Source organism: Phialemonium atrogriseum, assembly GCF_030411735.1.
Source record: "Phialemonium atrogriseum strain 8032-3 unplaced genomic scaffold QBC33scaffold_13, whole genome shotgun sequence".
Classification (NCBI taxonomy): domain Eukaryota; kingdom Fungi; phylum Ascomycota; class Sordariomycetes; order Cephalothecales; family Cephalothecaceae; genus Phialemonium; species Phialemonium atrogriseum.
Window position 1 is genome coordinate 497379 of NW_026848150.1, and position 15800 is coordinate 513178.

At 58.5% G+C, this 15800-nt stretch overlaps 6 protein-coding genes across 6 annotated transcripts; 2 read left to right on the forward strand and 4 right to left on the reverse strand.

Annotated features, from left to right (window-relative positions):
• The first annotated feature begins 176 nt into the window (after positions 1 to 176).
• Positions 177 to 1805, forward strand: QBC33DRAFT_539268 (putative aldose 1-epimerase). Its single transcript, XM_060427975.1, has 3 exons — positions 177 to 671; positions 773 to 1105; positions 1235 to 1805. Exons 1-3 carry the CDS (start codon positions 417 to 419, stop codon positions 1613 to 1615), a joined length of 969 nt encoding a protein of 322 aa, XP_060283334.1. The 5' UTR covers positions 177 to 416; the 3' UTR covers positions 1616 to 1805.
• On the reverse strand, positions 1601 to 3604 carry QBC33DRAFT_539271 (putative phospho-2-dehydro-3-deoxyheptonate aldolase). Its single transcript, XM_060427976.1, has 2 exons — positions 2974 to 3604; positions 1601 to 2915 (listed from the first exon to the last, which is right to left on the reverse strand). Exons 1-2 carry the CDS (start codon positions 3465 to 3467, stop codon positions 1970 to 1972), a joined length of 1440 nt encoding a protein of 479 aa, XP_060283335.1. The 5' UTR covers positions 3468 to 3604; the 3' UTR covers positions 1601 to 1969.
• Positions 3605 to 3868: 264 nt separating this feature from the next.
• Positions 3869 to 4356, forward strand: QBC33DRAFT_559252 (Huntingtin-interacting protein K; the record flags this gene model as incomplete). Its single annotated transcript, XM_060429955.1, has 2 exons — positions 3869 to 4165; positions 4252 to 4356. 2 exons carry the CDS (start codon positions 3869 to 3871, stop codon positions 4354 to 4356), a joined length of 402 nt encoding a protein of 133 aa, XP_060283336.1.
• A 380-nt stretch (positions 4357 to 4736) lies between these two features.
• QBC33DRAFT_539275 (uncharacterized protein) lies at positions 4737 to 9071 on the reverse strand. Its single transcript, XM_060427977.1, has 2 exons — positions 5889 to 9071; positions 4737 to 5825 (listed from the first exon to the last, which is right to left on the reverse strand). Exons 1-2 carry the CDS (start codon positions 8894 to 8896, stop codon positions 5135 to 5137), a joined length of 3699 nt encoding a protein of 1232 aa, XP_060283337.1. The 5' UTR covers positions 8897 to 9071; the 3' UTR covers positions 4737 to 5134.
• A 517-nt stretch (positions 9072 to 9588) lies between these two features.
• Positions 9589 to 14463, reverse strand: QBC33DRAFT_451978 (P-loop containing nucleoside triphosphate hydrolase protein; the record flags this gene model as incomplete). The annotated part of the gene is made up of 4 exons (XM_060424633.1): positions 9589 to 10179; positions 10240 to 11486; positions 11542 to 14101; positions 14155 to 14463. 4 exons carry the CDS (start codon positions 14461 to 14463, stop codon positions 9589 to 9591), a joined length of 4707 nt encoding a protein of 1568 aa, XP_060283338.1.
• A 113-nt stretch (positions 14464 to 14576) lies between these two features.
• QBC33DRAFT_78688 (uncharacterized protein) lies at positions 14577 to 15578 on the reverse strand. The gene has a single exon (XM_060433066.1). It carries the CDS (start codon positions 15342 to 15344, stop codon positions 14670 to 14672), a length of 675 nt encoding a protein of 224 aa, XP_060283339.1. The 5' UTR covers positions 15345 to 15578; the 3' UTR covers positions 14577 to 14669.
• Positions 15579 to 15800: the final 222 nt, after the last annotated feature.

Consider the following 15800-nt stretch of genomic DNA (forward strand, 5'->3'; position numbering starts at 1 on the left):
CTGCAGTGGCCACCACTAGGTTGTTCCATGGGCCACGTCAGGAGGCCCCTGTTCTACAATGTGTCCGTTTGCCCGCGGAGCGCAGACGAGGGCAGTTGGAGATTGATGGGGTGTGTGCTGTGTGTGTGGACAGCCGTACCCCATCTGATGATGCATTGCTGAGTGAGGTGGCTACCCCGCCCCCTCAATGCTCTCAAAGCTCACCACCTAGCCAGCTTCAATGGACGCTCCCTCTCCCTCTTTCTTTTCTCCCCGTCCCAGGTACCTACGTACCTTACAGAAACTCGATCGAATAGCTCCAGTTGAATTTTTGATACCCGCAACGCCCTGTTTATAGCTCCAGTCCCCCCCCCCCGTCCTTGCGATCCCCGGAACCGCAAACGCCCCCACTTTTTCGAACCTCCTCCTCCGACACGATGGACAGACCCAACAAGCCCACAGCTCTGGCGAGCACCCCCGCGCTCGCGCCGCAGCCGCAGGTCAGCATCACGCACAGCAACCAGCGCGTGTCGGCGGTGCTGCCGACGGGCGAGAGCGTCGAGATCCTGCTCTACGGCGCCACGGTCCTCAGCTGGAAGGACAAGGACGGCGACGAGAAGCTCTGGCTGAGCGAGGGCGCCAAGCTCGACGGCTCCAAGGCCGTTCGGGGTGGCATCCCGCTGGTCTTCCCGGTATGGACGGACATGTCCCTCTCTTTTTCTGCCTACCCATATATCTGTTTGGAGTGCCCTACAGGGTCCCAAGGCTAACCGCGCCCGCCAAACGAAAACAGGTCTTCGGCGCCCCCCCAGCAGGCCACGCAACCTCGCGGCTGCCGCAGCACGGCCTGGCGCGCACGTCGCGGTGGGAGTTCTTGGGCAAGTCGACGTCGGAGTCGGCGCGGATGGAGGGCCGGAAGGCCGGGGACCTGTCGGTCAAGCTCGACTTCGGGCTCAGCTCGGCGACGCTGGACGCCGCTGCTAAGCCGCTCTGGCCGTTCAAGTTCGGGCTCATCTACAGCGTCACGCTGAACCGCGACAGCCTGACCACGAGCCTCGTCGTCACCAACGACGACGACAAGCCGTTTGACATCCAGGTCCTGCTGCATACGTACTTTAGGGTCAACGTGAGTTGGTGGCGCTTTTTTTTTTTCTCATCGCATGGTTAGACACACACGTCTCTCTTCTTATAGTTATTTTGCTCTTTGCCTGTCAGTTGCACTTCTTATTTTGGCTAACCGTCTCTTCTCTACCAGGACATCACCAAGGTCCAAGTCACGGGTCTCGACGGCGCCGAGTACGTCGACAAGGTAGACGGCCTCAAGACCAAGCAGCAGTCCTCGGACGTGACCATCACGGGCGAGACGGACCGCGTGTACAGTCCCGCGGGCGGCGCTGGGCAGGCCGTGTCGGTGATCGAGGGCGGCAAGGCGGCGCTCTCCCTCGCCCGCGACAACCTCCCCGACGTGGTCGTTTGGAACCCCTGGGCGACGGGGGCCGCGGGCATCGCCGACTTCGCGCCCAAGGCGGGTTACGCGAACATGGTCTGCGTCGAGGCGGGCTCCGTCAGGGGGTGGCAGACCCTCGAGCCGGGCGACGCGTTCGAGGGCGCCCAGACCATCACCTTGTTGTCTTGACTGGGGGCGGCGTCCGGGGCGCGGTTGTGAGTAACCTAGAGTCGTTGGGGATTTACGTGGATGCAAAAAGGAGGGGTTGTAGAAGTGGAAGGACACTCCCCCCTTGGATGTCGACAATTCTTAGAATAAGAGTCTAGAGGAGCTTTCTGGTTCTGAAATCTACCCCAGCGAACAATCTCAACCTAGTGCCTTTTCTGATGTTCTAAGTCGCAACCTGGTAGGCAAAACAGTAACCTTTTCTTATTTTGGGTTTGACTCGCAGTGATGGACCTAGATATCCCATTTGTCCATCGTATCCCATCTGAACCATAACGCCGCAGAAGATGCCACGCAAAAAGTACCGCCCTCTCCGTTTCAGACCGTCATTCTCTCGCTACGGTAATGATCGGCGATCAGGAAGGCCAGCTCGAGAGCCTGCTTCTCGTTCAGCCGGGGATCGCAGAAGCTGGTATAGTTGGTCGACAGGTCGTCCTCGGCCAGGCACTCGCTCCCGCCGAGGCACTCTGTCACGGCGTCGCCGGTCAGCTCGAGGTGGACGCCGCCGAGGTAGCTGCCCTGCTCCTTGTGGATGCGCAGCGTCTCCTGCAGCTCGGAGAAGATGTCGGCGAAGTGGCGGGTCTTGACGCCCGATGCCGTCGACCGCGTGTTGCCGTGCATTGGGTCGCACTGCCAGACGACGGCGCGGCGGTACTCGCTGTCCTCGACGGCGCGGATGTGCTGCGGCAGCAGGTCGCGCACGCGCGCCGCGCCGTACCGCGTGATCAGCGTGATCTTGCCGGGCTCCCGCGACGGGTTCAGCGTCCGTAGGAGCTCCAGGAGGTCGCTCGTCGGCGTCGTGGGGCCCACCTTGACGCCGATCGGGTTGGCGATGCCGCGGAAGAACTCGACGTGCGCGCCGTCGATCTGCCGCGTGCGGTCGCCGATCCAGAGGAAGTGCGCCGACGTGTCGTAGTACTCCTTCCCGGCCTGCCCGGCTTGCGCCTGGCTAGGGTCGAGAGAGGACGGGGAATGGGCCGGGTTGTCCAGCAGGCGCGTCAGGTTCTGCTCGTATTCGAGGAGCAATCCCTCGTGGCTGGTGAAGAGGTCGACTGTGTCCAGCTTGTTGCTCTTGTCGGCTCCAATGGTATGCATGAATTGGAGCATATCCGTGAGGAACTTGACCGCCTCGGAGTACTTGGCTTTGAGAGCCGGGTCGCGGACATGGCCCAGTTCCCAGTCCAAGGGGCGGTGCAAATCCGCAATCCCCGAGGCGATGGCTGCCCTGATGTAGTTCAGAGTCGCCGAGGAGTGGTGGTAGGCTCTTTTCAATCCATGTTAGCTCACTCGCACGTCGCTCCCTAACCCACGGGTACACCTACTTGACCAGCCTTTGCGGGTCCAGCTCCCTCTCTTCAAGCGGGAAACCGTTTAGAATGTCGCCCCTGAAGGACGGCACCTCCTTGCCATCGACCATCTCGGTCGGACTTGACCGTGGTTTCGCGTACTGGCCGGCCATGCGGCCGATCCGCACGACTCGTTTATCGGCGCCCCAGATGAGAACCAGGCTCATTTGCAGTAGCAGCTTGATCTTGGACTCAATGGCGTCCTGCTCACAGTAGGCGAAGAGCTCTGCGCAGTCGCCTCCCTGAAGGAGGAAGGCCTCGCCCCGTGCCACATCTCGCAGATGCTGCTTGAGTGTTACAATCTCCCGAGGGTGGACAATGGGCGGGAGTCGCTTGAGTTCCGCCATGGATTTTGCCAGAGCCTCCTTGTCCGGGTAGTCGGGTGACTGCTTCATGGGTTTGCCTCTCCACGACTCCGGCGTCCACGGCGCCTGCGCCTGCTCGCCCGCATGGCTTGCTGTCCCATTCATGGCTAGAAAAAGTGCCACTCTGTTGTAAACTCGGTATAGGTATATGGGCGGGTGGATTTGAGAGTATGACTGTTGCTTGTCTTTGATACGAGTACTACGGCCTACCTATCTATAAAAGTCCTTCCTCTGAGTCAAAGGCTTTGAACTTGCGGCATTCAGGCCCGCATTCAACCATTGACTACCCAATTGACCAATCAGCAAACCTTGACTAGGTAGGCACGGTAGGCAAGGGCAAGGGACTAACAACGGCCCCACCCCCACCTGCTCAAAGCCTCAAGCTCCAAGCATCCAAAATTGACCGTATTCCGCATCCGACATCAGTATAGCAGTTCGCCCAACAATCCATTACACCCCCCAAACGCAGAACCCGCAACCCAGAAAGAACCCTCCAGAAACAAACAATGGCAGAAGACAGACAACCCTCGACGGTCGTCGAGGGCGCCACCACGACCGGCGACGTCGAGGACGAGGTCCCCGCGGCGGCCAAGTCGGCCGAGGACAGGAAGGCTGCCGCGGCGCTGTCCAAGCTCGACACCCGCGGCGACGACGACGAGGCAGTCCCGTCCAAGGAGGTCGACCACGAGGCCGTCAGCCGGGCCATGGACAGCCTCGACGGCGTCGCCGCCGGTAAGAAGGCGGCCGACGACAAGAAGGACGTTAAGAAGGTCAAGGTCGACCCCGAGGACGTCGCCCTGCTGGTCAGTACAAAATAGCCCCGGACTTTGCCCTATCCCACCCCTTCTCCCCCCCGAGCATAGCAGAGGCTGACCATGAAACTATCTAGGTCGACCAACTCGACCTTAGTAAGACCAAGGCCACGGAACTCCTGAGGGCACACGATGGAGATGCGGTGAAGGCGATGAGAGCCTACATCGCGCCGCCGCTCTAGGTACTGCCCTGGCATTCAACCATCAACATTTGATTAGAGAAGCTTAGCGGGCATCTTATCTCGAAGCGGTAGCTATACCCTATGGCGACAGACCGTGGTGCATCCTTTGCTGAGTTTAGGGGTAGCTCGCCGAATTATTGCTCTTCAGTTATGGATACCCGTATCACCAGCGCATCCCACGATAGATTCTGCCTCGGCACGTTTAGCTTCTTCCCGAAGACCGGCATCGTGGCCATTGACATCGGGCTTCTCTCGCGGTCTGGCTGCGCCATTCCGGATGGACAGGAATGAGGAGGGCCGGAGCTTGTTCATCGAGGTCAGAGGATCACCGTCTAGAAGGGCGAGGGGGCGTTTAGCGGGGACAGTACATAGACACTGTTCCGTATTTTAGACAAAACCAACATCCATCGACGATTGGAATAGATCATCTTTCAACCCAGCCCAACAGCTCCTTCCTGCTAACGATTCATGAACTTACACGACAACGAACAGGGGCTCAGTATGTTGAAGTTGTACTTTATACAGCAAGCATGCAATACACTACAGTCCCAGACTCCTAGACCAGGCCATCTGGGCCGATCCTAACGCCATCATTCCCTTCCCTTCAGAACCCAAACGAGTGACTCGAGGAAACACACACAATAATCGCCCATAACTCGAGCAATTAGACGACCATCAAGCGACCCCAACCAACCCCAGCCCCTGCCTCCCCGAAAGAAAAGAATAAGAAAAACCTCACAACCACCAGCTCAAGGAGCAAGCAAACAAGCAAACCCTCCTACTTCCAAGCCCTAGAAAGCGGACTCCCCACCTTCGGCGCAAACTGCAGACTCTTCCGCCTCGCCGCCATGAGCCGCATCATGACCCGCTCATCCTTGTCCCCGCCGAGCACGCCGTAGTACGCTGCCTCCGCCTCCGCCCCAGTCCGCTTCGGCGGGCACGTGCGCGTCGCCAGTGCCTCCCTCTGCTCCCGCTCGTCGTCGTCGTCGTCGTCTGCTTCTTCCCCGTAACCCCCCATCCCGCGCGGCGTCACGGGCGTCACGTTGGCCGCGAAGCGCGCGATCACCTCGGGAGCCGGCGTCTTGGGCACCGGCGTCAGGAACGCAGAGTCCCACTCCGACGACGTATCGATGGTATTGTCTCCACCGTGGGCGTCGTCGCCATGGTGGTCAAGGTCGTGGCCGCTGTCCTTCTCCTTGTCCTCGTCCTCCGGAGTGCGCATCCACAACCCGCTGTCCCGGCGATTCATGGGCGTGCTGGGCGCCGTGTGGCACTCGCGCGCCACGTCTGGGTTGCCGCTGCCCGTGCTGGCGGTTCTCCTCGCCGGCGTCGTGGCAAGCACAATGCCGTTGAGGCTGGCGAGGGCCTTGGGCTCCATGCTCTTGCGGCGGCGGGCGCCCCCGCGGGGCACGAGCGACGTGTCGATGTAGTACGGCGCCTCTTCGAGCCACTGGTTCTCGCGTTCGCAGCTGCGGAGAATGGTTAGCACGGATGTAAATACCCATGATGGAACGAGAATCGAATCAACTTACTCAAGCACCCAGCTGACCCCGACGCACTGGACGACCCCGGCGCTCTCGCGGACCTTCTCGAGTGTCCGCTTGCCACCGTCCTTGTACACGACGTGGGTGATTCCAATCCTGGACGAGGCCGGCGCGCCTCCGGGCCCCGGCGGGCTGCTCGGGTTCCACGGCCAGCTCTTAACGCAGCGGGCGCCCATCTGGCTCAGCAGCTCGACGAAAATGCCGCTCGCGTCGGCGCCCTCGCTCGTGTGGACGTCCACGAACACGACGGCGCCCCGGAGCAGCGCCGGGTTGAGGTCGCGCCGGGGAGTGCGGGCCGGCGTGCCTGCCATCGACCATCCGCTCTCGGACTTGGTTGGCGTGACGGGAGGCACTGACTGCGCACGACCCGTCTCGCGTTCCTCTGGCACGGACTGCTCCCTCTGCTTGGTGGGAGAGTAAGAGATGACGGTCGCGCTCCTGGTGAGGCCCTGTGTCGGTCGTTGGACTGGCAGGCGTGAGATGCTGTGACTTCGCTTCCTCATCTTGGGGCGAGGGGTGGAGTCGTCTGCAGGCTTGAGCGGGACCTTGGACACGGTGTGGAAGTCCCTCATGATCATCCGTTGAGGGGTAACAGGAGGTACAACAACAGTGGCCTCTGGTGCTGGTGGCAGAAGAGCCGGATCGATGGGGACGTCGTTTTCGTCTCCATACTCTTGGCTGGCGTCCGACAGGGTCTCGTCTGGATCCCCATGGTCGACAAAATCTTCCAACTGCTCAGGGGCCATGAGTGACATCTCGTTGGCCTCCTTGACCAAAGCCAGGTCCTCGGCCGACATGGAAGCGTCGCTAAATTCAGGCTCAAGAACCTCGCCGGTCAGGGGTGCCTCCACTTCGGCCTCAATAACGGCTTCCACCTCAGGCTCAACGGCGTGAGGGTCAGCTGACATTGCCTCCTCGAAGAAGGCGTTCATGGTGGGTGAATCTACTGGAGCCGGAGAATCTTGCTCTTGTGCTGGGGTACCAACCTCGGCATCCTCAGACGAGAGAACATCCGGAGATTTAGGGACCTTGACGGGACTCGAGCCCGTCGTCCATCCGCTCAACTGGTGGATCAGAGGGGTGAAGCCAAATTTGTCATCCATCCTTGGCCTCTTAGCCGTGCTTCGGCCAGCAGACTTGATACTCTTGCCAGACCCATAATGCGCTGTCATCCTCGAAGACGAGGCAGGGCAAGGAGTGGCTGGGAATGCATCGAAGGTTGAAGTGGAATCGGCTTGGCTCTGCCTTGGGTTGGGACCCAGCTCGTCCTCCGACTCGGAGTCGAGATCGTCATGATGATGTAGGTCTCTGCCACTGAGGCTGAACATGGCGCCGGCGTATCTCGGAGGCGAGGCTGGTGGCGTAGTGGTTTCCCGCTCCGTCTGGGCCAGTTCTGCCTCCGGCTCGTCCAGGTGCATTGGGTCACCCGCCTCAGTAATGTCTTCCTCAGCTTCTGACACAACATAGTGTCTGGCCGACTCCACCGCATCTGCCTCATCCCCTTCAGCTGTTTCTTGGACTGTCAACATCTCGCTTGCGAGGGTTGGATCGGCGTGGCGAGGCAGGACGGCAGAAAGCCGACCTGGGAAGCGCCGACTCGGAGAGTCTTGCTGTCCGTCATCTTCCAGCTCGTCATGATGCATGTCGAACTCGTCCTCCATGGCGCCGACATCCTCCTCTCCAACCCCGGCACTTTCCTGGGGCAGGGGGGTTGCTAGGAGAGTCGGCTTCGGTCCCGGAGTCCGGTCAAGAACCTGCTCGTCTTGTTTCCTTGCCGAAGCAAATGCCTTGATGGGGGAGAATGGGCGCTTAGCCGGCGACATGAACGATCCCTTGAATGGCGAAGCAATGGGCTCCTGTCGGGCACTGACTCGGGCATTGAAGGCCTTGATTGGGGACTGAGGTCGCTTGGCAGGCGATTGTAGAAGAGATGTCTTGAATGGCGACTGGCCAGCCTGGCCAGCCTGGCCACTCGGGGCAACGCCAGCGGACAGAGACAGACTCGATATCCCCTCGACCCTCTTTGCTGGAGACTTCATCGCGTCCTTCCAAGGCGACGAGGGCAGGCGCCGACAAGGGCTACCAAGCATAACAGTCGGAATCTTGGTCGTGTCATCTTCCGACTTGGCCGGCGGTGGGAGGTCCGGTTTTGCGATGCGCACCGGGAGCTTCGCTGGGCCTCTGACTCTCGGCTTGACCGGGGTCTTTTCGTCGATTGCCAGTTCATCCTCAGAATCCGCCGCTCTGTTGTTCAAAGCCATCTGAGTAATCTTCTTAGGGCTCAATGGAACGGGCTTATCGTACATTTCCTCAGCCTGGATGGCAGACTTGGTGGCTCTGGTAGCCCGTCCAGTGGCTGCAGCTTTCCTGACGGGTTTTGCACGCAGTCCAGCGGCAGGCTCCGAGGCTTTTGTGGCGGGTTTGCTCTTCGACGCAGCAGGAGGGGCGATGTTCTCCTTCTCCGGCTCCTCAAACTTGACCGTCTTCTTGACGGTGGTCCGGCCTGGCTGCGTTGCCGTCGACGTGGCTCGAGCCCGGGTGGTCGTCTTCTTTTCAACCTCGGCTGGAACTGGAGGGTTTTCCTCCAGCAGCGCCTTTCTTGCACGGGTGGCCCTTGTGGCTCTGGTGGGCTCATGCTTAGGCGGCTCCTCAACGACCTTCTTGGGTCTGCCTCGGGTGCGGGCCGGAGGTGCTAGAGCTGGTTCAGGCTCTGGTTCGGCCACCTTCTTTGGTCGTCCACGGCTCCTGGTAGTTTTCATCACCGGCTCTGGTTCGGCTGGTTTGGCTAGTTCGTCATTGTCCTGGTCTTGGTCTTCCGCTTCCACGTCTTCGTCGGACCGGGCCTTTCTCTTCGTGGAAGTCGAACTTGACGTGGCGGTGCTCCGGGTTGTCTTTGCCTTGGCAGCAGCGGTGATTATTTTCGTGGTTTTCAGGGTAGACTCGGCCTTTGCTGCTCTGGCACGGGTCATCCGCTTTGGGGGTGATTGGGGATCCATGTTGGTATACTGCACTGCTGGATCGTTCGCAAAATATCAAATCAACTCTGGGGATGAAACGGAAGGAATCACAAACGATTCCCCATAAGTAAGTAGGTTCTGTTACCAAGTATGAACAACAAGGAAGGCGCTGTTGACGTGATGTATGATCACGAATTATCTAGTTGGTTAGTCGTGACTGGGAAGGTGCGAGAAGCTTGGAAAAGTGGGTTCTTGTTCTTGTTGATGTTGTCGCGTGGTCGCCTAGGTGACCTGGCCAAGCCCCTGGGTAATGACGCACAGTCCAGTCGGCAGTGACAGAAGTGGGGCACTTCTGTGGGGAACTTGATGATCAGCCTATAACAATGTTTCTACAGCAACCTGCCTCATAAACCAACACCACGTCCTGGCTGAAAAGAAGATGAGATTGAGATATGAGAGGCAGAGTTCTTCCTGTAGCCTTCTAGATTATTCAATTAATGCCTGCCAGTTGGAGCCAAGCTGACCACCAATCAGTGCAGTCAATAGCAATTTAACAATTTAACCCATGATTCTTTGGTACCATGCTCAACAACAAAGCATCACAGCAACCCTCTTTCACACACTTTTAGATAAAGTAAACCAAGCCAATTCGCTTTTCTTCTTTTGTCCCCTCCTTTGCCAGCAGAGACCCCCTTTTGTTCGTTTTCCCAGGTCCCTACTTACCTCTTTACCTACTCAGTCCCAAAAACAATACCCCTGAGCTTATCCCTCTCCCCACTCTCCTCACACATGCCCCTGAATATCCCCTCATCGGCCCCCTTCTCCCACAGCTCCCTCGGCGTGCCGTACTCGGCCACCCGCCCGTCGCTGAGCACCAAGATGCGGTCAAAGTCCGCGATCGTACTCAGGCGGTGCGCGATGACGAGGAGCGTGGCCTCGGTGAACTCGTCGCGGATGCTGCGCTGGATGAGCGCGTCCGTGTGCATGTCGACGGCCGACGTCGCCTCGTCGAGCACCATGACGCGCGGCCGGCTGACGATGGCGCGGGCCAGGCACAGCAGCTGCCGCTGGCCCTGCGAGAGGTTGAGCCCGCCCTCGGACACAGGCGAGCCGAGATCTTCGAACACGTTGGAGTTCTTGGCTACGACGGTCGGGGTCGGGGAGTTGGGCCCCGTGGCGTTGGTCGGGGTCACGTCGCCCGATGTGGGCGCCGAGTTGCTGACGAGGTGGACGCGCTCGAGGCAGTCGCGGAGCTCGGCGTCAGAGTGCTGGTCGAATGGGTCGAGATTCGACCGGATTGTGCCGGAGAACAGCACCGGATCCTGTTCGTGATTAGTGATATGCGGCTGTGAGATGGATGGCTTGAGAAGGATATTGCTTACTTGCGGGATAATGGCCAGACGGGAGCGGAGGTCATGCAGCATGATTTTGGATATATCCTGGCCATCAATGTAAATGCTTCCGGATCGCGCCTCCAGGAAGCGGAACAGAGCAAGTGTCAGCGACGACTTGCCCGCACCGGTGCGTCCGACCACTCCAACCCTCTCCTTCCGGTTGACGGTGAAGGTGAGGCCCTTTAGAACCGGCGGAAGGTCGGGGGCATAGCCGACGACGAGGTCGTCCACCTCAATTCTACCCTCGGTCGGCCACGCTGCTGGGGGGTGCTTCCCGCCCAGAGACTCGGTCGGGAGTTCGGTATACTCGATGATACGCTCGGCCGCGTTCATGTTCAGTTCTACGTTGGCATAGAATCGAAGGGTCCAGATAACACAGCTGGAGAATTCCAGTGCGAATGCCAACGCGAAGCCGGCCAGGGCGGAGTCGATACCAGGGGTCAAGAGAATAAGAATGGACACGAACGAGGCAAACAGGGATCCAACAAGGGCCATCCTCCAGCCCATCCATCGATTGAACAACCACAGGTGCCAGCTTGCCGCTGAGTAGTCATCAATCTTCCGATACATGCGTTCCACGTATACCTGAGCTTTATCAAACCCACGGATGGTGGCGACGCCAGTAAGAGCGGAGCTGAACTGCTCAAACACTGGTGATTTCGTCGTACTCTCCAGTCTCTTGACTGGCCGAGCGCCGTTCAGGTAGAGAACAGCATAGTATAGGGCGATCACCAGGAGGAGAGCAGCCAGGAGGACGATGTAAGGGGACACGAAGAGACTGGCTACCACGACGCCCAGCAAGCTCAGGAAAGCGTTGGCGCCAAACCCTACCGAGTTGGCCAGCTGAGAGTCGATGACGTTGAAATCTGCGGTGAAGCGATTCAGGACGCGGCCAACAGGAACTGTGTCGAGCCACCGGAGAGGCGCCCGGAGAATGGTGAAGTTGAGCTTAGCAAATAGCCTGCGACTCGCCCGCACCGACCCCAGGTAGATGTAGAAAAATTTGAAGGTGCCGATGAGGGATGAAGCGATCGACAAAGCGACGTAGATGCCGAGGTAGAATGTCAGGCCGTGATGGCCCTCGAGAACAGGTCCTGAGGAGCTATGGATGGATGTTTGCTGAAGGCCGAAAGCGTAGGCATACCCGCGCTCGCTCGAGGCATCCAAAGTTTGCAGGGCGTTGACGCTTTCTCTCACGTCTTCGCCAGTCCAAATCCGGAGCCACCAAGAGCGCCCTGTGGATGTTAGAACAAGTCCCTCTCCCTCCCCCTCTCTCAATGACCGACGTACCTATTGTAAAAGTCTGAACAACCAGGTAGATCAAGAGTGCGACAATCCAGAACCCCCACCCGCCGCTATCTTGCAGATATGTGGCATAAACATGCTTCCGGACCGCGCCCTGCTCTCGGGTTTCCTCTTCTACAAACTTACGAGCAGCCGACTTGGAGTCCACCTTCTTTAAGGTGTCGCCAGTCACGTCGTCACCGGTCACGCCTTCTTCCCCATCAATGGAATCATCAGAATTGACCGCGGTCGGGACTTCGTCAGCCTCGATTTCCTCAGCTGTCTGCTCATGGCTCTTGATTTTCATTAGCGTGCCGTCTTCCTGTAGGTCCGAAAGCAAGCCAGCGTGCATGACTCCGCCATCGCCCAGCTCCACGAGATACTTGGTCCTGGACTCGCAAAGGGCGACGTGGTGCGTGACCAGGATTCTCGTCCTCCCGGTAGCTAGCTCGCCAGTGAGGCACTTCTCGAAGATATGCCGGCCAACGTGGGCATCGACGGCGCTGAAGATGTCGTCCAAAACCAGGATGCCGGCCCTCGAGTATATCGCCCGAGCAAGAGTTACTCGCCACTTCTGGCCTCCACTCAAATTGATGCCATTCGCCCCGATCTCGGTGTGCTCTCCGTCTGTAAGCATCACCAAATCTTTCTTCAGGGCACACACACTGACCGTCTTGGCGTACCGATCCTCGTCAAAGGGGAGTCCAAAGAGGATGTTGTCTCTGATGCTGGCGTTCTCGATCCAGGGTATCTGCGCAACGTATGCGATGGCACCAGGGATGATCCAGTTCGCCTTGTTTGCCTTGCTGTCGTGCCGGTCGTGGAGCTGCGGTGCTTTCGGGATGTAAAGATTGCCACCGAGCACGTCTGCTTCTCCCAAGATTGCCGACAACATCAGGCTCTTGCCTGTTCCGGTCTTCCCCGATATCACAGACAGCTCTCCCTTGGGGAAGGTCACGGTGACATCCCGAAGGATGAACCGTTCGCTATCTTCAATCTCCTCATCGGCCGGCCAGGCAATCGTGGCGCCCTCGAAAGCCACCTCTGGGCCGCTTTTGGCGACGGCGGAGACCTCGGGGGAGTTCAGATACTCTTCAATTCTCTTGAGGGAAACCCAGGAATCCAAGAGGTCGGTTGTCAGTTCTGGGACAACAGAGAGGGTGACTTCAAGAGCCTTGAAGACGCCGAGGCTGACGAACGCAACGGATGGTAGGAGCGATCCGGTCAGGACGGCGTAGACGGCCAGAGATATGGCTGCCAGCAAGATGGGGCTGGTGATCCAGCAGCCAATCAGTGCCGTGTCGCACATGAAGACCTCCCAGACGCTTTTCAACTCTCGCTCTCGGACTGCATTAACTTTATCCTCCCACTCTGGCTCCAGGGCTGAGAACTTGATCTGGCGGATCCCTTGCAACGCTTCCGTGACGACCTCCATCTTCTCGTCACGGACCTTCATCAAGCGGTCTTGAGCAGCGGCGTATTTCTTGGAGAAGTAGATGTTGAAAGGCAGGATGGCGAACATGGCAAGGAAGCCGGCTAGGAGAGCCTTCCACCCCAGTAGATGGACGAGAAAAGTAAGAGACACGACCAGCTTGAAGATACTGCCAGGAAACATATTCTGGAAAGAGGAGAAATCCGAGACTCTCTTCCCGTCCACGCCGATCAGATTCACGGTACTCTGCTTTGTCTTTTTGAGCTCCGTCGCTTCGTCCACCTCGGGTGTGTCTGACGCCGTGGTTTGTCCCACGGTAGCTTCTGGCGACTCGCTAACCTGAGCTTTCTTGGACGACGATCCACTACCCTTGACATCTTTCCTCCTCATAGCCTTTTCAAAGATGAGAGAGGCCAACTGTGCCCGAATGGGAATGGCCAACTCGGACCAGGACATCCAGAACACGTATGACTCGAGCCAGGACTGGGCAATGATGGCCACGCCGAGCCAGACGACCCAGACCCAGACATCTAGCTCATATTTTTGGTCGTCGCCATGCCTGGCCTCGAGGATCCTCAGGAGTTGGAGGATGACCCACTGCGGAGCAAAGTTGAGGATCGAGGTGCCAAGGGTCAAAATCCACTGCAGGGCAAACTCCCGCTTGTGGGCAAGGACCAGTGACACCCACAGAGGCTGAGTGAAATCGTGACTCTTCCAGTCATCTGTCACGGCGTCTGCGCGGGTGTACTGGTTAGGCCGCGCGAGATCGGCCATATCGAGAGTCTTTTTCCTCCTAGCGACGCCGAGGACACTGAGCGCCCAGCTGAAGTGGAAGCGGCTGAAGGCTGTGACCGTGTACATCTGATCGACGAGCTGGCCATTGTAGAAGACGTCGGGCCTCCTGGGGATGGCCAGGCCGGCGAAGGCGAGAAAAACGGCAAGCGCGAGCTCGCTAGCCCGGAGCGCGAATGAGGCTGGGTGGTTATACAGATCCAGCTCGGCGACGGCGGTGCCCTGAGTTAGGAGAATGCCTGCAAGGACCACGGACGAGAAGAAAGTATAGATGCCGAGGTTGTAGGCCTGGACGAACTTCCTGCTCGAGGCAATCACAACAGCCTGAAACAGGAGGGCAGCCTGGAGGAGTGGGTGTCAGTGATCATCCGTGAAGACAAGCGATGTATACATACCCAAGCTCCCACACTCAGCCAGTTCTCTAGGGCCAGTTCCTCGTCCGAGGTTGAGAGAATACCGAGAGCGACAGATAGGCCGGTGCCGACCGAGGCAAACAGGAGGATGAGAGCCTTTGGCACCCTGGCCGAGAAGGCCTCCATCGACTCGGCCGTAGCCTTGCCATCGCGGTCCTCGTAAATCTCATTTGTCTTCTTCTCCTTCTTACTGAGTTGCAGAACGAAGCTGGTGGCCGATGGGATGGAACACAATGCAATAACAGTCAGGCCGGTTGCAACAGTGGCTAGCATGGAATCATTGCGCGTCATGGCACCAGGCAATGGCTTCATCCGCTACGAGGGCCGGGTTACCAGTAGTGGCTTCTCGATTCTGGTCAAGTTCACCCGTTCGCAGAGATCTCGGCGATAAGCGGATCTCGGATTTCTGCTCTGTGGGCCAAGAACTGGGCAACTCGGAGGGAGTGAAGAGAACAAGGTTGGAAACGGGGAGTTAGGAGAATCTAACAATGACAGCACTAATAGGGGTGATCAGGGGCGGTGGTGCAGTGCAGAAAAAAAACCATGAGACTACCCAGGTCGGAGCTAGCAATGAGGGGAGAGGTGAAGACGGTGAAGATGCAAGCTCCCCAGAGTGATCCGCACCTATTCTTGTATTTACGAATACCTACCACCCGTGTCGTGCATGCGAGCGCGGCAAAGCAGCAAAGCGGCAAGCCACACGCACCTTCGGCTCCCACCGTCAGCATGGCAAACGGGTTCGTGGGAGTCATACGCCGGGACCAGTCTTTAATGTGCACGGGACTCGGTCGATCGGGAGGTTTTTGTACCCCCGCCGTCTGCCCCGCCGTTGACTCATGCGGTGAGAGGATGAGGTGGATGGGATTGATAATGATGATACCGAATTCGCGGCGTCCGATTTGTCCGTCTCGCACCCACAAAAGTTCGCTGCATATCCATCCCACATCCCATATTACGCAGTACGTACATACATAGCATGCAGCAGGGTTGCTTGCATTAGGTGCACCTGCATCCCGGTCTGCTCCAACTCCTCGCCCACACTGCGCCGTCCCAAACAAGCCTCCCGGGCCGTCGCCATCTTGCCCGCCACTTCCCGAACATCCTACCAAAACGAAAACGGCGACGGAAGCGCGGTGTAAGCGAGTGTGGAGCTCCCTCCAGCCTCCCAACATCCTCCGCCAACTCCGCCAACTTACGCAGTTTCCTGAAACTTCTTTCTGCCTGGGTCTCTCCCAAAATTCCTCCTCTGTAAGTTCAGGTTGGTCTGGGGCCCGCTCCTGTTGGCCCCGAAATATCGGGCGTAGTTAGAAGCGGCCCGTAGTACCATAACGAGCAGATGATCGCTTATTTCGGAGCCTGCTCGGAGGATTGCCCGGTAGAATTAGAATTAGAAGTTGGAGTGGGATGGCGAACGCGCTCCTCCTGTGTGTCGGGCGGGATGGAGTGTGAATTTGATAATGCCTGCCAGGCATCCAGGCACACTGAAGTGGCCCCTTGGTCACGCTGTGCATACGCATAGTAATGCAGATGGATGCCTGGAGATGCTAATGAATGTATCTCCTATAATAAGGGTGGCCGACAATCGGCATGCTTGGTCTTCCCCTCTCCTTCCTCTCCTGGCGGTACCC